Source organism: Hemicordylus capensis, chromosome 12 (assembly GCF_027244095.1).
Source record: "Hemicordylus capensis ecotype Gifberg chromosome 12, rHemCap1.1.pri, whole genome shotgun sequence".
NCBI classification, from domain to species: domain Eukaryota; kingdom Metazoa; phylum Chordata; class Lepidosauria; order Squamata; family Cordylidae; genus Hemicordylus; species Hemicordylus capensis.
Window position 1 is genome coordinate 13,331,837 of NC_069668.1, and position 16,288 is coordinate 13,348,124.

Consider the following 16,288-nt stretch of genomic DNA (forward strand, 5'->3'; position numbering starts at 1 on the left):
CGACAAATTTACAAAGCGACAAAGTTACAAAGCGACAAAGTTACAAAGCGACAAAGTTACAAAGCGACAAAGTTACAAAGCGACAAAGGGGCAATGGGTCAATCGGTGGATGGGACAAAGTTACAAAGCGATAAAGTTACAAAGCGACAAAGTTACAAAGCAACAAAGTTACAAAGCGACAAAGGGGCAATGGGTCAAAGGGGCAATGGGTCAAAGGGGCAATGGGTCAAAGGGGCAATGGGTCAAAGGGGCAATGGGTCAAAGGGGCAATGCGTCAATCGGTGGATGGGACAAAGTTACAAAGCGACAAAGCGACAAAGTTACAAAGCGACAAAGTTACAAAGCGACAAAGTTACAAAGCGACAAAGGGGCAATGGGTCAAAGGGGCAATGGGTCAATCGGTGGATGGGACAAAGGTACAAAGCAACAAAGTTACAAAGAGACAAAGGTACAAATCGAAAAAGCGACAAAGGTACAAAGCGACAAAGGGGCAATGGGTCAAAGGGGCAATGGGTCAAAGGGGCAATGGGTCAAAGGGGCAATGGGTCAAAGGGGCAATGGGTCAAAGGGGCAATGCGTCAATCGGTGGATGGGACAAAGTTACAAAGCGACAAAGCGACAAAGTTACAAAGCGACAAAGTTACAAAGCGATAAAGGGGCAATGGGTCAAAGGGGCAATGGGTCAATCGGTGGATGGGACAAAGTTACAAGGCGACAAAGTTACAAAGAGACAAAGGTACAAATCGAAAAAGCGACAAAGGTACAAAGCGACAAAGTTACAAAGCGACAAAGGGGCAATGGGTCAAAGGGGCAATTTGTCAATCGGTGGATGGGACAAAGTTACAAAGCGACAAGGTTACAAAGCGACAAATTTACAAACAGACAAAGTTACAAAGCGACAAAGGGGCAATGGGTCAAAGGGGCAATGGGTCAATCGGTGGATGGGACAAAGTTACAAAGCGACAAAGGTACAGAGCGACAAAGTTACAAAGTGACAAAGCGACAAAGGGGCAATGGGTCAAAGGGGCAATGGGTCAATCGGTGAATGGGACAAAGTTGCAAAGCGACAAAGCTACAAATTTACAAAGCGACAAAGTTACAAAGCGAAAAAGCTACAAAGCGACAAAGCGACAAAGGGGCAATGGGTCAAAGGGGCAATGGGTCAAAGGGGCAATGTGTCAATCGGTGGATGGGACAAAGTTACAAAGCGACAAATTTACAAAGCGACAAAGGGGCAATGGGTCAATCGGTGGATGGGACAAAGTTACAAAGCGACAAAGTTACAAAGCGACAAAGTTACAAAGCGACAAAGGGGCAATGGGTCAAAGGGGCAATGGGTCAAAGGGGCAATGGGGCAATTTGTCAATCGGTGGATGAGACAAAGTTACAAAGCGACAAAATTACAAAGCGACAAAATTACAAAGCGACAAAGGTACAAAGCGACAAAGGGGCAATGGGTCAATCGGTGAATGGGACAAAGTTACAAAGCGACAAAATTACAAAGCGACAAAGGTACAAAGCGACAAAGGGGCAATGGGTCAAAGGGGGCAATGGGTCAAAGGGGCAATGGGTCAAAGGGGCAATGGGTCAATCGGTTAATGGGACAAAGTTGCAAAGCGACAAAGGTACAGAGCAACAAAGTTACAAAGTGACAAAGCGACAAAGCTACAAGGGGGGCAATGGGTCAAAGGGGCAATGGGTCAAAGGGGCAATGGGTCAATCGGTTAATGGGACAAAGTTGCAAAGGGACAAAGTTACAAAGAGAGAAAGTTACAAAGAGACAAAGTTACAAAGCGACAAAGGGGCAATGGGTCAAAGGGGCAATGGGTCAAAGGGGCAATGGGTCAATCGGTGGATGGGACAAAGTTACAAAGCGACAAAGTTACAAAGCGACAAAGGGGCAATGGGTCAAAGGGGCAATGGGGCAATCGGTGGAAGGGACAAAGTTACAAAGCGACAAAGTTACAAAGCGACAAAAAGTTACAAAGAGAGATAGTTACAAAGAGACAAAGGGGCAATGGGTCAAAGCGGCAATGGGTCAAAGGGGCAATGGGTCAATCGGTGGATGGGACAAAGTTACAAAGCGACAAAGTTACAAAGCGACAAAGCGACAAAGTTACAAAGCGACAAAGGGGCAATGGGTCAAAGGGGCAATCGGTGGATGGGACAAAGGTACAAAGCAACAAAGTTACAAAGCGACAAAGTTACAAAGCGATAAAGGGGCAATGGGTCAAAGGGGCAATGGGTCAATCGGTGGATGGGACAAAGTTACAAGGCGACAAAGTTACAAAGAGACAAAGTTACAAAGAGACAAAGGTACAAATCGAAAAAGCGACAAAGGTACAAAGCGACAAATTTACAAAGCGACAAAGGGGCAATTTGTCAATCGGTGGATGGGACAAAGTTAGAAAGCGACAAAGGTACAAAGCGACAAAGTTACAAAGCGACAAAGGGGCAATGGGTCAAAGGGGCAATGGGTCAATGGGTCAATCGGTGGATGGGACAAAGTTACTAAGCGACAAAATTACAAAGCTACAAACTTACAATGCGACAAAGTTACAAAGTTACAAAGCGACAAAGGTACAGAGCAACAAAGTTACAAAGTGACAAAGCGACAAAGCGACAAAGCTACAAAGCGGCAATGCGACAAAGGGGCAATGCGACAAGGGTGCAATGGGTCAAAGGGGCAATGGGTCAATCGGTTATTTGGACAAAGTTGCAAAGCGACAAAGCTACAAAGTTACAAAGTGACAAAGTTACAAAGAGAGAAAGTTACAAAGAGAGAAAGTTACAAAGCGACAAAGGGGCAATGGGTCAAAGGGGCAATGGGTCAAAGGAGCAATGCTTCAATCGGTGGATGGGACAAAGTTACAAAGCGACAAAGTTACAAAGCGACAAAGTTACAAAGCTACAAAGCGACAAAGCGACAAAGCGACAAAGCGACAAAGTTACAAAGCGACAAAGGGGCAATGGGTCAAAGGGGCAATGGGTCAAAGGGGCAATCGGTGGATGGGACAAAGTTACAAAGCGACAAAGGTACAGAGCGAAAAAGTTACAAAGTGACAAAGCGACAAAGCGACAAAGGAGCAATGGGTCAATCGGTGGATGCGACAAACTTACAAAGCGACAAAGTGACAAAGGGGCAATGGGTCAATCGGTGAATGGGACAAAGTTGCAAAGCGACAAAGTTACAAAGAGAGAAGGTTACAAAGAGAGAAGGTTACAAAGAGACAAAGTTACAAAGAGAGAAGGTTACAAAGAGACAAAGTTACAAAGCGACAAAGTTACAAAGAGACAAAGGGGCAATGGGTCAAAGGGGCAATGGGTCAAAGGGGCAATGGGTCAAAGGGGCAATGGGTCAAAGGGGCAATGGGTCAATCGGTGGATGGGACAAAGTTACAAAGCGACAAAGGTACAGAGCGACAAAGCGGCAATGCGACAAAGGGGCAATGCGACAAAGGGGCAATGCGACAAAGGGGCAATGGGTCAATCGGTGAATGGGACAAAGTTGCAAAGCGACAAAGTTACAAAGCGACAAAGGGGCAATGGGTCAATCGGTGGATGGGACAAACTTACAAAGCGACAAACTTACAAAGCGACAAACTTACAAAGCGACAAACTTACAAAGCGACAAACTTACAAAGGGGCAATCGGTGGATGGGACAAAGCTACAAAGCGACAAAGTTACAAAGCGACAAAGGGGCAATGGGTCAAAGGGGCAATGGGTCAATCGGTGGATGGGACAAAGTTACAAAGCGACAAAGGTACAAAGCGACAAAGGTACAAAGCGACAAAGGGGCAATGGGTCAAAGGGGCAATTTGTCAATCGGTGGATGAGACAAAGTTACAAAGCGATAAAGTTACAAAGCGACAAAGTTACAAAGCGACAAAGCGGCAATGGGTCAAAGCGGCAATGGGTCAAAGGGGCAATGGGTCGATTGTGCAAAGAGTCAAAGGTACAAGGCAACAAGGTGACAGAGCTATAAGGCCACAAAGCGACAAAGAGTCAAAGGGGCAATGGGTAAATGGGTGGATCGGACAAAGTCAAAGTTACAAAGAGTCAAAGTTACCAAGAGTCAAAGGGGCAATGGGTCAATCGGTGGATGGGACAAAGGTACAAAGTGACAAAGGTATAGAGAGTCAAAGTTACAAAGAGACAAAGGGGCAATGGATCAAAGGGGCAATGGATCAAAGGGGCAATGGATCAAAGGGGCAATGGGTGGATGGGTGAAAGGGGATGATGGGTGAAAGGCACAAAAAGGTCAAAAAACATACAAAGGGTGGACGGGTGAAAGGTACAAAAAGGTACAAAGGGTGGATGGGTACCTTTCACCCATCCACCCTTTGTACCTTTTTGTACCTTTCACCCATCCACCCATTGTCCCTTTGTCCCATCCACCCATTGTAACTTTGTCCCATTCCAATCAATGGTACAATCTGGAGGGAGAGAAAGGGGAATAGAGGCTTTTAGACAGCAAATGCTCCCTGGAATTAACCGAAAAGTCAGTGCCCTGGGAGGCTGGGGGCACGGGCTTTCCGCCCAGGACTCAGATCTCTGTGATCTTTGTTGTTGCAGTTGCGTGAGTGGGGACGGCAGCGGGCTCAACCACACGCCACCCTTGAAAATGGGATTGGGTGCTGCTTTGACCCAGCACCCTGAAGGATGGAAGCCAACACTCAGTGCCAGATTTAGGCCCCGGCGAAGTAAGCCACAGCTTATGCCCTCTCCTGCTGAGGGGCCTCGGAACAGACACCCTGCCCCCAGATTCCAAGTTTCGCAGTTTCATCCAGAGGTATTTCTAGTAGGCTTCTTGCAAGGTAACGGTTCTTCTTAGATGGTTTGTTTTGCATCTTCTCCAAGCAAAAATAAGGGCTCGTTATTTCTCTTTCCCTTGTCCTTTTGCTTAGATCTGCTTGTAGTGCTATGGGGCCTTTTAAGCTTATAGGAGTTTGGGCCCCAGTGGGTCAGAATCCAGCCCTGCCCCATGGATTATTCGTCATTCAAGAGACTGCACGAAATCCCCATTTTTACAAAATTTTATTAATACAATTGTGGAACTACATGGAAGACATACACCAGGCACGGATGCAGATACACGCGCACACACACACACTATGCACGCCCTGGAGAGCGCCTCAACACAGGAGCCGGAAAAGGCGAAACAGAGAAAGCACCGGGGGGGGGGTGCCTAAGTGGGGATCTGGCCCTTCTCTCCGTGGGCAACCTTCAAGGGGGCTGCTGAATGTCCACAGCCTAGGCGTAGAGATCCTCCCGGTCGGCGGAATAGACCTCGCCCTCCTGCAGCAGGGCGAAGTTGAGGAAGTGCGAGGGCCGGTGGACCTCGTGGTAGAACTCCTTGGGGTTGGCCAGCTGCAGCTCGTACTTCATGTTGGGATCGTGGCGGACGCCTGCGGGAGACAGAGGGCAGCAGGGCACCTCAGACGCCTGGGGACGGGGCCCCCTTGCGAGAGGCAAGGCCAGGTCCCCCTCCGGGAGCTCAGCAGCAACGCAACGGAGCTCTCCTTCCCCCCCCCACTTCCTTTTCTCACTCCCCACAACCAGCACGTGGCCGGGGGTAGTGGTGGCTGGTAGGGCAAGGGGGGGGGGGGGAAATGTTTGCAAACCACACCATGCCAAGACTGTAATTTACAAATAGGTCGAGAGGTAAGAGAACTCCTGCCCTTTTCCCTTTCCCGGGCAAAAGAGGACGTGAATTAGTCCTGGGAAAGAGATCGTGGGAAAGGAGGGCTTAACTCAAGGCAAATCAAATGTGGGTCCCTGGATCCTGTCAGACTACAACTCCCATCACCCCCTGCCACAATGTCTGGGGATTATGGGAGTTGCCGTCCGAGGACCAAGAACCCCTGCAATAATTGGAGAGAGCCTCTCGGGCAGCGTTTTGCTACATTAATCCTCACCCATGAAGTTGTAATTCCAGGAGCTCTGTGCCGGCACCATGAAGAAGCCCAGGAAGCGATCAGACAGCAGCATCTGGACCCTCTCGTAGTGGGAGGGCAGGTAGCCCTTGGGGTTGTTGCCTTTGTCTGTGTTTTGCCTGCCCCATTCGTAGCCGCTGGGGGTCAGCTTGTAGGCCGTCAAGGTACAGGAGCCAGGCGTAAAACTGCTCAGAAGTTTGGGGGGGGGGAGGAGAGAACCCAGAATAATCATTAACTAGGCATCATGGAAAGGGAGTGGATTTCCTTATTTCATTTGATTCAACTCTGGCCTAGAAAATGACGATGATCTACTGACTGATCGCCTCTTTACGTGGTTGAGGATGTTTACGGATTCCGTAAAGCGAATCAGTCCATTTCACCCAAGTTTGCTCTTCCTCCTCAAAACACAGAGATTAGGGAAGGAAGCCTACAGGAAAGGGGTCAATTATACACTTGGTTTAGGAGTGACGACAGAACCACAGAAGACGTCTTGGCGGACCGACCGTTTCTCCTCTCCCCTGCCACTTTCTGAGCAGGCCCGGAAGAGAGGGGATCCCTCCTGAGCAGCCTTCAAGAGAGGGCTCCCCCGTTTCCCTGGTTGCCTATGAAAGGGAGACTACAAGTGTGAGCACTGGAAGATCTTCCCCTCAGCAGGGGATGGAGCCGCTCTGGGAAGAGCATCTGAGGCTCCAAGTTCCCTCCCTGGCAGCATCTCCAAGATGGGGCAGAGAGAGACTCCTGCCTGCAACCTGGGAGAAGCTGCTGCCAGTCTGGGTTGACAATCCTGAGCTGGATGGACCAAGGGCCTGACTCAGTATATGGCAGTTTCCTAGGTTCCTACCCTCTCCACCCCGCAGTCCAGAGGACAGAAGACCCCTTTCTCTCCGAAGCCCTCTGCCCGTGTGCCAGGAAAGGATCGGAGGGCAGAGAGGGGATGGGTGGCGGCCACAAGCGACGTCTGGTGACAGAAGGGGCCGGGCGTGGTGCTCCAGGGAGGGAGAACACTTGGCACTGCCCAGGCCCTTGCCCTCGCCCCTGCCCTCAGACACACCTGCAGGTGATGATGATGGTCTTCTCCCCATCCCAGGAGGGGTTTTCAGCCATGACTTTGGCGTGGGTCGTCACGTCTTGCGGAGAGAGCTGGGGGGATTCGTTGGGCTGGGTGTGGATCCAGCCGAGGGGCTCCATTTCCTGGAGTGGGAGGCGGGGGGGGAGGAGAGAGGGTTGTGCCCAGGTGAGAGAGCGGAGGCACCCCCTCAGAGCCCACCCAGAGAAGAAGCCGCCAGGCTGCTGGAGGACCCACCTTGAGGTACTCGTGCTGGGGCAGCTGGCCGGGCAGGTGGACCGTCTGGTGAGTCCCCCACTGAGGCACCATCACGATGCAGCGGATCTCCTTCACCTGGGGGTTGTCCGGGGGGCTCACGCCGTACAGGTAGCCGGCGATCTAGAAAGGTACAGGCCTGCCCGTTAGGGGGTATTGGGCCTGGAGAAGAAGAGCGGCCTGGAGGGAACGTGCTGGAGGGTTTCAGTCAAACACGGAGGGGGACGCGTCTCCCCAGCCAGTGCAGCTTGACCACGGAAGCAGCTACCGGGCGGGCCCTCCAAGATGGGGGGGGAACGACGCTCTCGCTCCGGCTTGGCTGCAGCAAGAAAGAAGGGGCGGGCGAGAGGGCCCCCAAGCCCCCACTCCAACCCTGTCATCATTCCCTGAAGGCCGGGCGAGGGCTCAGGGCGTACCTGAGCGCGCAGGTCTGAAATGCAGATGAACTTCTTCAGCACGTTCTTGGGGAGGATGTAGGTGTAGCCGGTCTCCTTGATGTCGTCGGAGGAGACGTAGATGTGGTTTGTCCGCAGGTGGAGGTTGGCAGCCGAGATGGCCCTGGGGGTGGGGAGAGCAGGAGAGGGTTATACTGGGTGCTTCAGGACAAGGCCCCGCCTCTCCCGCCCGCCAAATCGGCTCAGCCAGCCTGGCGGGTCCCCACCTGACCCGCCACTCTGTCTTGGAGGAGAAGGTCTGCGTCTCGTAGTTGCTGGTGGTGGACGTGATGATCTCGTCGCCGTGCTTGTTGACCGTCCGGGTCTGGGTGGCCGTCAGCTGCGACTGCTCCTTGGTCTGCTTCTCGATCTCGGCGATCTGCTGCCGCTGCTGCGAGGGGGCCGAGATCTCCATGCCCAGGATGATGTCCCGGATCTCCGACTGGGTCAGGGAAGCCACATTCACGCTGGAGGGGGAGAGAGAGAGAGAGAGAGAGAGTCAGGGGCGCCCCTTGCATAAGGCGAGGTGAGACGGACACCTCGCCTGGCAGATTCCTGGGGTGGGCCCCCTCCACCACTGCCGTCGGAGCAGCTCTTTGGGACCGCTGTGCAAGCTTTGCACGGAGGGCCTCTCCTCACCATTCCTCACAAAGCTTGCAGGCAGCACGGAGGAGAGGCCTTCTCCCTGCCTTCCACACCCCTTTCCAAGTCCGCAAGGGTCTGTTTCCAGAAGAAGCCAGAGCAGCCTGGGGCGAGGCCGGAAGTGGTGCTCCAGCTAGGCCCCTGAATACCTCGGGCTCCCCCTGGGGAGAGCGGACCTTGGCGATCAGAGTGGAGGAATCGGAAGCGTTAACTGGCAAAGGAGGAGCACGGAGCACCCACCGCCCCAAGATCCGTGGGAGGCCGAGACCCATCAACGGGGCGAATCCAATCCCGCGGCGCCCGTCCGGCAAGAGCCACTCACTTGTTTTTCTTCCCGTAGTCCGCCAGGATCAGGTCTTTCAGCTGCACCTCCACCTTGATCCACTCCTCGTCGGTCAGGGTGGGCCAGATGTGGTGAGGCTCCGTGATGGTAGTCTTGTCCGGCTTCAGGATGACCTTGGCCCGGTCGTTGTTCACGTGCAGGGCCCGCAGGATGAGGATCAGACGCGAGAAGGCCTGGGAGACCGGACGGAGAAGTGGCTTAGCTTGGGATGCCACAGGAAAAAGGAGCAGTGCCTCACCCAGGCAGTGCCAAGGGGAACAGAATCAGGCATGTGGCCACTTTCGCCAAGGAATGTAGTCACAGACAAGTTTTAAAGCTGATACTATATATAGCAGCCAGCAAGAGAACATCTCCTACTAGAAGGCCATATTTTTACAATACCCTTAAGTATCACAGATAGTGTCTAAAATGTGTGAAACACGCAAGTAACAGAATCAGAATTTTTTGGACATAATTTCCGATTCCCTTGCAGACGTATTCTGCCCATTTCAGATCCGATCTCTAATACTGAAGGGTATTGTAGAGTACCACCTTAAGTGGCAAAGCCGAGAAATGCTTGACCGACAAGCGGAAGGTTGCTGGTTCAAATCCCTGCTGGCACTAGATCAGGCAGCAGCGAGATAGGAAGATGCTGAAAGGCACCATCTCATACTGTGTGGGAGGAGGTAGTGGCCAACCCCTCCTGTATTCTACCCAAGACAATCACAGGGCTCAGTGGGCACCAGAGCTCGAAATTGACTTGACACACTTTACTGCAGAATAGTCTTAGAGTAGCAGATGTTCTCTTGCCAGTGGTTATGTATTGAATTATTGAAAGAGTGGGAATGCACCCGATTCCATTATCCTTGGATTGCCCTCTAGCAGAATACTGGGGCAGGGAACCACCATTCGACCTGAGTGGGGTGGCGACCTTGCCCAAGTTCACCAGTACGCGGGTGCTCAGTACAGACCAGACGTTGGCCTCTGCCCAGAGACCAAGTGAAACAAGCACAGCGGAAATTTAGAGCCACAGACCCTTAGAGCTGGAAGGGACCCTGGAGATCATTCTAGTCCAACCCTTCGCTCCGTGCAGGGATCGGCAACGGCACCGCAGACAGATGGCCGCCCAGCCTGTGCTGGAAAACTGCTAGAGGGGGACAGCGCCCTCCGGCATGAGGCCTTACCGTGTAGGAGGAAATGGTCTTCAGCCAGTCGTCATACAGGTTGAAAAGAACCATCTGGGGCTCGGTCGCCTTCAGGATGAGGTCCCCAAACTTCTCCACCTTCAGGCAGGCCTGAAAGGGCAGCTGCAGCTCGGAGCCTTTGATCACAATGTTGGGGAAATCCAGCAAGTGCACCTGGGAAGAGGAGAGAGGCACGGTTAGGCCAGGCCATACACGACGGCAGCCTTCTGGGGTCATGCAAGCCTGCGGACCACACAAGGTTCCGCCGAGGATCACCTGGCCCTCTCCATCACGGGCCAACCGCTTGCTGAAGCTCCAGCTCAGCAGCCGGACCTTCTCCACTGGGTCCAGAAGGGTCGTCTCACACTCCCAAGTCCCGAGGGACAATGCCAGGATCGTGCAGATACGTGATGGCCGGGCATAACCGACGGAACGTGGTCCGTGCCATCTCCTCTCCAGGATTGCCGCTCTGGTTTTTATACAGTCCGGCAGATTCCCTCGGGCACCCAGGCCCCTCACCACGTACACTCCTCAACCTCTCGGAAACCTTCTAGCCCCCCCATCCCAGCTCAGTCAGGACTCCGCCCCTTCCTGCCCACCTCCAGAGGGTCCAACATGCCCTTCCGGGTGACGATGATCTGCTTCGGCTGCTCCTCCACCGGCAGGGACCGGATCAGGGCCGCCACTTCCTCGGCCGTCTTCCACTTGGCCAGCTGGAGGAGGAAGAGGTTAGTAAGGACTTAACAGGAACCCAACGCTAATGGGCAGGGCCCAAGGAGGCTGGTCTTCGGACTATTCCAGGAGGAGAGCCGGTCTTGTGGTCGTGAGCATGAGTTGTCCCCTTTGCTACGCAGGATCTGTCCTGGTTTGCATTCGGATGGGGGATTACAGGTAGGCACTGCCTGCTGCATGATATTCCCCTTAGAGGGTGGGGCTGTAGCTCAGTGGCAGGAGGACCCTGGCAACAGCGTCTCCAGTTAGGACTGGGCGAGATTCCTGCCTGGAACTTTGGAGAAGCCGCTGCCAGGCAGGGCAGACAGTACGGAGCTAGAGGGACCCAGGGCCCGACTCTGTCGGAAGGCGCTTCCTATGTCCCTCGAGGCCTCCAGCCATCAAGGCTAGTAGCCACTGATGAGATTTACTGAGCTCCTCGAAGCGCAAGAGTTTTCTAAAATGTATAAGCTTTTACTTTTGGAGGAGACAAGAGATGAAGTGGTTAAAACGACCATGGTAAAGTGGGCTCAAGATGTGGGGTGTAATATAGAAATGGCAGCCTGGGAGAAATCATGGAAAACTGATTTAAAATTTACTGCATGTTATGCTTTAAAAGAAAATTATTATAAAATGATGTATAGATGGTATTTGACTCCAAAAAAATTGGCATTAATGTATAAAAATGTTTCAAACAAATGTTGGAAATGTGGACACTCTGAAGGTACTTTTTTCCATATGTGGTGGACCTGTGGGAAGGCTAAGGCCTATTGGGATATGATATATAATGAGTTAAAGAAAATATTTAAAATGACATTCCCTAAGAAGCCAGAATCCTTCCTGCTGGGAATAACACAAGGAGTAATTTCTACAACTAATTTAACATTTTTCATGTATGCTTCTACGGCGGCCAGAACAATATATGCACAGAAATGGAAGAGCAACGAACTGCCTTCAAAAGAAGATTGGCTGATAAAAATTTGGGAATATGCGGAGATGGCAAAACTTACAATATGGATAAGAGACCAAAATTTAGAATGCTTTAAAGAAGATTGGAAACCATTCTTGTTGTATCTAAAGAACTACTTTCCTACTAGGGACCTTACAGCAGGGTTTGAAATCTAGGAATAATTGCAGGTTGGGTGGATTAAAATCGTGTTTGTAAGCTTCAAATTTATGTTTTGAACTATTATTATTATTATTATAGCAAGGGTAAATTTTATAGCTGACGATTCACGAAGAGGTGTGAGCGGGAAGTCCATACTTGTTTATCTGTTGTGAGTGTTAATTTTAAGATTATTGCTAACATTAATAAAAATTGAATTGGAAAAGAAGAAGACGACGACCAGTAGCCACTGATGGACCGGTCCTCCGTGTATCTGACTAAGCCCACGCCACACAGGCCGCCGAATCGAAGGCGGACTCACCTGGCCCAAACGCTTCTGCCCGGCCCACACCGACGTGTGGATGATCTTCAGGAAGAGCTGGCCCGTGCGGGGGTTGAAGATGAAGATGGCCCCGTTGATGGGCTTGGTCGTCAAGTTCCCTTCGAAGGTCTGCAAGGGACGGCAAAGTGGTGTTTCCCCCTCTCCAGGCCAATGCCAGCCCCGATCCCCCCCAGCGCGGCTGGACACTCACCTTGTGGATGGTGACTCTGTACACGTTGGTGTCGTCCACGAACCAGATGATCTGGTTGGAGAAGAGCTCCCCGTAGTTCTGCGAGGAGAGGTAGGGCTCAGTGGGCTCCGAGGAGTAGAGCTGCAGGCCCTTGCGGATACGCTCGCGCAGGACGTAGAGGGCCGGGTTGGCCTTCATGATCTTGGCCATGGCCTGCTGGATCAGCGGCTTGCTCCCTGGGAACCAGTTGCCATAAGCACTGGGGGAGGGAGAGGGAGAGGGCACCGTTAGCGGCGGCTGCTGCTGCTGCAGGAGAGGGCCGCCTCGCTTCCGAGACCCCCGGCTGGCCAAGGGGCAAATCCCCCCTTCTTGGAGGCCGCCCTGGAGGCAGGCACATTTTCAAGGACTGCCGCCCGAAGCCCATTTCCGAGTTGACGTTATAGGTGCCCACTGGCAAGAAAGCATCTCCTGCGACGAGGCCGCCTTTTTACAAAGCTCTTAAAGACGAGCACCGGAAGCGTAGGAAGATACGTCAGTCATGGAATTGGAAGCAGTGTCCAAACACTCTGTTCCCATTGCCGCCATCCTACGCATTTCAGACACCATCCATAACATTTCAGAGTTTTGTAAACATAGATAGATAGATAGATAGATAGATAGATAGATAGATAGATAGATAGATAGATAGATATAGATATATATATAGAGAGAGAGAGATAGCCTTCCAGCAGGGGCTGTTCTCGTCAGGGGGCAAAGAGAAGACCCAACTGAAAATCTGCGGATGGCGACAGTCATTCAAGAAGCGGCAATCTGCCTGATTTGGATAGCCTTAGAACTGCCCCAAGGTGGGGTAGGTAAAGCAGGGATTTCTCACGCTTGGGGGCCCCTAGACGGTGCTGCAACACAACTCCCAACGTGGGTGTGTCGGGAGTCCAACAACCTGGGAGAACCAAGCCTGAAAACCCCGTAAAGGCTGCAGTAACACAACTCAAGGAGTATGCCAAAGCAAGCCCATTTCCGGAATCGGAACAGATCCCGCCCATCTGCCTAGATGTGCTAGTTGCGTAGAGTGTCGCCTGCTTTTGACAGCCACGCAACGGAGTACAGAGCTGAGCTCCAAAGCTCTGTCAAGGCCCACGGCTTCTGCCGTCCCACGAGACCTCTGCTGAAGCACCTCAGGCAGTCAGGAGAGCTGGAACAAGGGTCCTGCAAACTTGGGTTCCCCGGGGGGACTACCACTTCCACCATCCCCAGCCACCAGGGCCTTGGGCTGGGGATGATGGGAGCTGTCGTTCACCTGGGGGACCCCATTTTGAGAGCCCCTGCTGGTGGTAGAGGGCTGTTGTGCCCCAGGGACCCACGTCCCTGCCCCCCACCTGTGCAGGTTGTAGGCCAGGTCGATGGCGATGAGGACGCCGGTGGGCGAGGGGTAGATGCTCATGTTGTCGGTGGTGTAGTCCAGGAACTTGGCCCGGGCGTAGCGCTCGATGTCGTGGGAGTCGTAATCCCCCCAGCGCAGCTGGATGTCGATCCAGTACTTCTGGGTGGTGGTGCTGTCCATCACGTCCCTGAGCGGGGCAGGAAGCAGCCGTCAGGGGGTGCCCGGCCCAGGCCGAGAGGCGGCTCTCCCCGCGCCCTTTCCTCTCCCTCTCCCCACCCCTCTGCCCGGCTCCAGCGCCCCCCCGGGGCAGGCGGACTCACTTGGAGTCGGCCAGCAACGAGGGCCGCGAGACGTTCCACTTGTAGGAAGCGAAGAGGAGGATGTCCGCGCAGGAGGAGTTCATCTTGTAGGACTTCCGGGGGTGGATGGTCTCCTTCTGCACCGTCTCAATCTCCAAGGCGTCTAGCTCCTGGTCAAACACCTGAGAGCAGGGAGAGGGCTCTGAGCCGTGGAAGGAGGACCGGGGGGGGGGGAGAGCCGCTGGGGGGGGCAGTGGGGGAGCGTCGGCTCTGCCTGGGAGCTGCAGAACATCCCCCCCCCCCCCGGCTCAACCGCCGGCAGCCATTGACAGAATTATGATGCTCCCAGGAGAGAGCGTGGGGAGAAATCTTCCTCCCACCACTAGAATCGGGGGCCACCCCTTGAAACGGAAGGACCAGCCACAGGAAGTCCTTTCCATGCTGCCTCATTAACCTATGGCAGGGATAGGGAACCTTGGCACTCCAGCTCTTTTTGCACTACAACTCCCATAATCCCCAGCCACAGAGGCCAATAGCTAGGGATTATGGGAATTGTAGGCCAACATCTGCAGGAGGGCCAAGGTTCCCCATCCCTGACCTATGGGATCCTCTGCAGCGGGATGGCCACCAGCTGGGACGGCTTTGGAAGGGGCCGAGGCCAATTCATGGAAGAAGACAGGCCTGTCCGGTGGCGATCGGCCAGCCTCAGAGCCAACATGCTTCTAAATCCCAGCCGCAGGGGAGCTGGAAAAGGCCTCTGCCTGAAGCCCCTGGAGAGCTGCTGCCGCTGCCAGTCAGTGTAGACAAGACTTAGCTAGGCGGACCGAGGGTCTGAATCAGTGGCAGGCCGCTTTGCATGGGCACGAGCTCCCAGCGGGCGGACGTTTGTCCGCTGCCAGGACAGGCAAAGCGGGTTACCCACAGCGGGGGAGGCGGCGCCCGGGGAGAAGGCATCGTTCCGCTCCGAGAGGACTCCTCTCCCGTTGCCCAGCTCCTTGTGCTCACCTGGCACAAGTCCATCACGATGCTCTCGTGGATCTTCTGCCACAGGTGGGCCCGGAAGATCTGGATGAGGGAGATCTTCAGGGTGGGGATCTTGCCGTGCATGAAGATGCCCGTCAGGTCCAGCTGCACCTGGAAGCCCACGTAGACCTGCCAAGGGGAAGGGGCCGGGGTGAGCAGGCAGGAGGGCCGAAGGGGAGGCCCAGCGGGAAAGGAGCCCAGGAAGGGTCAAGGCCCGGCCCCCCGGGGATTCGGGGAAGGGAGCCTGGAGACTCACGTTGGCTCGGTTGATGGTGGGGGACCACCAGAGGGTGAACCGCCGGTTGGGGATCTGGTTGAGGCCCGAGCGCTGGGCGTTGGTCAGCTTCTTCCACTTCATCGACTCCTCAAAGCCACTGGCTTTCTCCCTGGAGGCAGAATCCCAGGCGCCAGAGTCAGGGCCGGCAGCGGCACACAAGCAAGGCGCCCCAAGCCCGCCCACCCACCGCCTCCATCCTGCTTACCAGAAGAGACCCTCCCAGGTCGGGAAGTAGGTCCCCTTGAAGAGGGTGTGCTCCAGGATGCCTTCCACCCCTCCCAGGGCCTGGATCATGTCCGTGCGGTAGTTATTCAGGTTCCAGAGCTTCCCGTCGTGACGCTGGTGGGTCCACCAGAAGGGGTTCTGCTTCAGGACCTGCGGCGGGGCGGGGCGGCGAGGGGAACCAAACAGGCCAGTGTCAGAGGAAGCGGTACTGACTGCAGAGCACCGGCGTGGAGGTTTCATGGACAGTAACGATCACGCCTCATAGCCCGTGCCAGCGCAGAGCGTAGGAAGCTGCTGCCCACCCAGGCGAGACTCTTGGCCCGCCTCGCTCAAGACTGTCTACACCAGGGATTCTCAGCGCTGGGTCCCCAGATGATCTTGGACTTCAGCTCCCATAATCCCCAGCCAAAGGCCACTTGGGACTGGGGATTGGGGGAGCTGAAGTCCAAGAACATCGGGGGGCCCAACGTTGAGAATCCCTGGTCTACACTGACTGGCGGCAGCGCTCTTTGGGCTCCAGGCAGGCGTCTCTCCCAGCCCGACCTGCAGACGCTGCCGGGGAGTGAACCGGGGCCCTTCTGCCTGCCGAGAGGAGGCTCGGCCCCGAGTGACGGCCTCATCCCGGAGCACGTGGATTGTGGCCCCCCCTCTACGTCACACACACACACACACACACACCGCGGCCCTACCTGGTACTGCTTGAAGTCGGTCCTGACCCTCCAGCCTTTGTCATAGGCCAGGGTGTGCCGGTCCTTCTGGAAGAGGGTATTGATGCGGGGGATGCCCCTGTCCCAGGAGTCCTCCAAGTCCTCCAGAGTCAGGCGCCTAGAAGGGAGGGAGAGTCCGGGATGGGCCGCCTGCCGCTGAGGCGCTCTGCCTTCGCCCCGTCCCCTCCCAGGAAGGACCCCCCGTCCC

The 16,288-nt window shown here is 54.2% G+C and overlaps 1 protein-coding gene across 2 annotated transcripts in view; it reads right to left on the reverse strand.

The window, feature by feature from the left end:
- Positions 1-5,021: 5,021 nt before the first annotated feature.
- PRPF8 (pre-mRNA processing factor 8) overlaps positions 5,022-16,288 on the reverse strand; it is a 31,578-nt gene continuing 20,311 nt past the window's right edge. For both annotated transcript variants that reach the window (XM_053274902.1, XM_053274901.1), the window contains exons 27-43: positions 16,063-16,198; positions 15,354-15,523; positions 15,128-15,257; positions 14,854-15,000; positions 13,870-14,030; positions 13,545-13,736; positions 12,190-12,427; positions 11,979-12,107; positions 10,440-10,553; positions 9,841-10,014; positions 8,657-8,850; positions 7,920-8,159; positions 7,675-7,816; positions 7,241-7,381; positions 6,989-7,128; positions 5,920-6,122; positions 5,022-5,409 (exon numbers count right to left, since the gene is read on the reverse strand). In XM_053274902.1, coding sequence (XP_053130877.1) covers positions 5,255-5,409; positions 5,920-6,122; positions 6,989-7,128; positions 7,241-7,381; positions 7,675-7,816; positions 7,920-8,159; positions 8,657-8,850; positions 9,841-10,014; positions 10,440-10,553; positions 11,979-12,107; positions 12,190-12,427; positions 13,545-13,736; positions 13,870-14,030; positions 14,854-15,000; positions 15,128-15,257; positions 15,354-15,523; positions 16,063-16,198 — 2,806 coding nt within the window. In that variant the 3' untranslated portion in view covers positions 5,022-5,254. The remainder of the gene's footprint in view (positions 5,410-5,919; positions 6,123-6,988; positions 7,129-7,240; positions 7,382-7,674; positions 7,817-7,919; positions 8,160-8,656; positions 8,851-9,840; positions 10,015-10,439; positions 10,554-11,978; positions 12,108-12,189; positions 12,428-13,544; positions 13,737-13,869; positions 14,031-14,853; positions 15,001-15,127; positions 15,258-15,353; positions 15,524-16,062; positions 16,199-16,288) is intronic.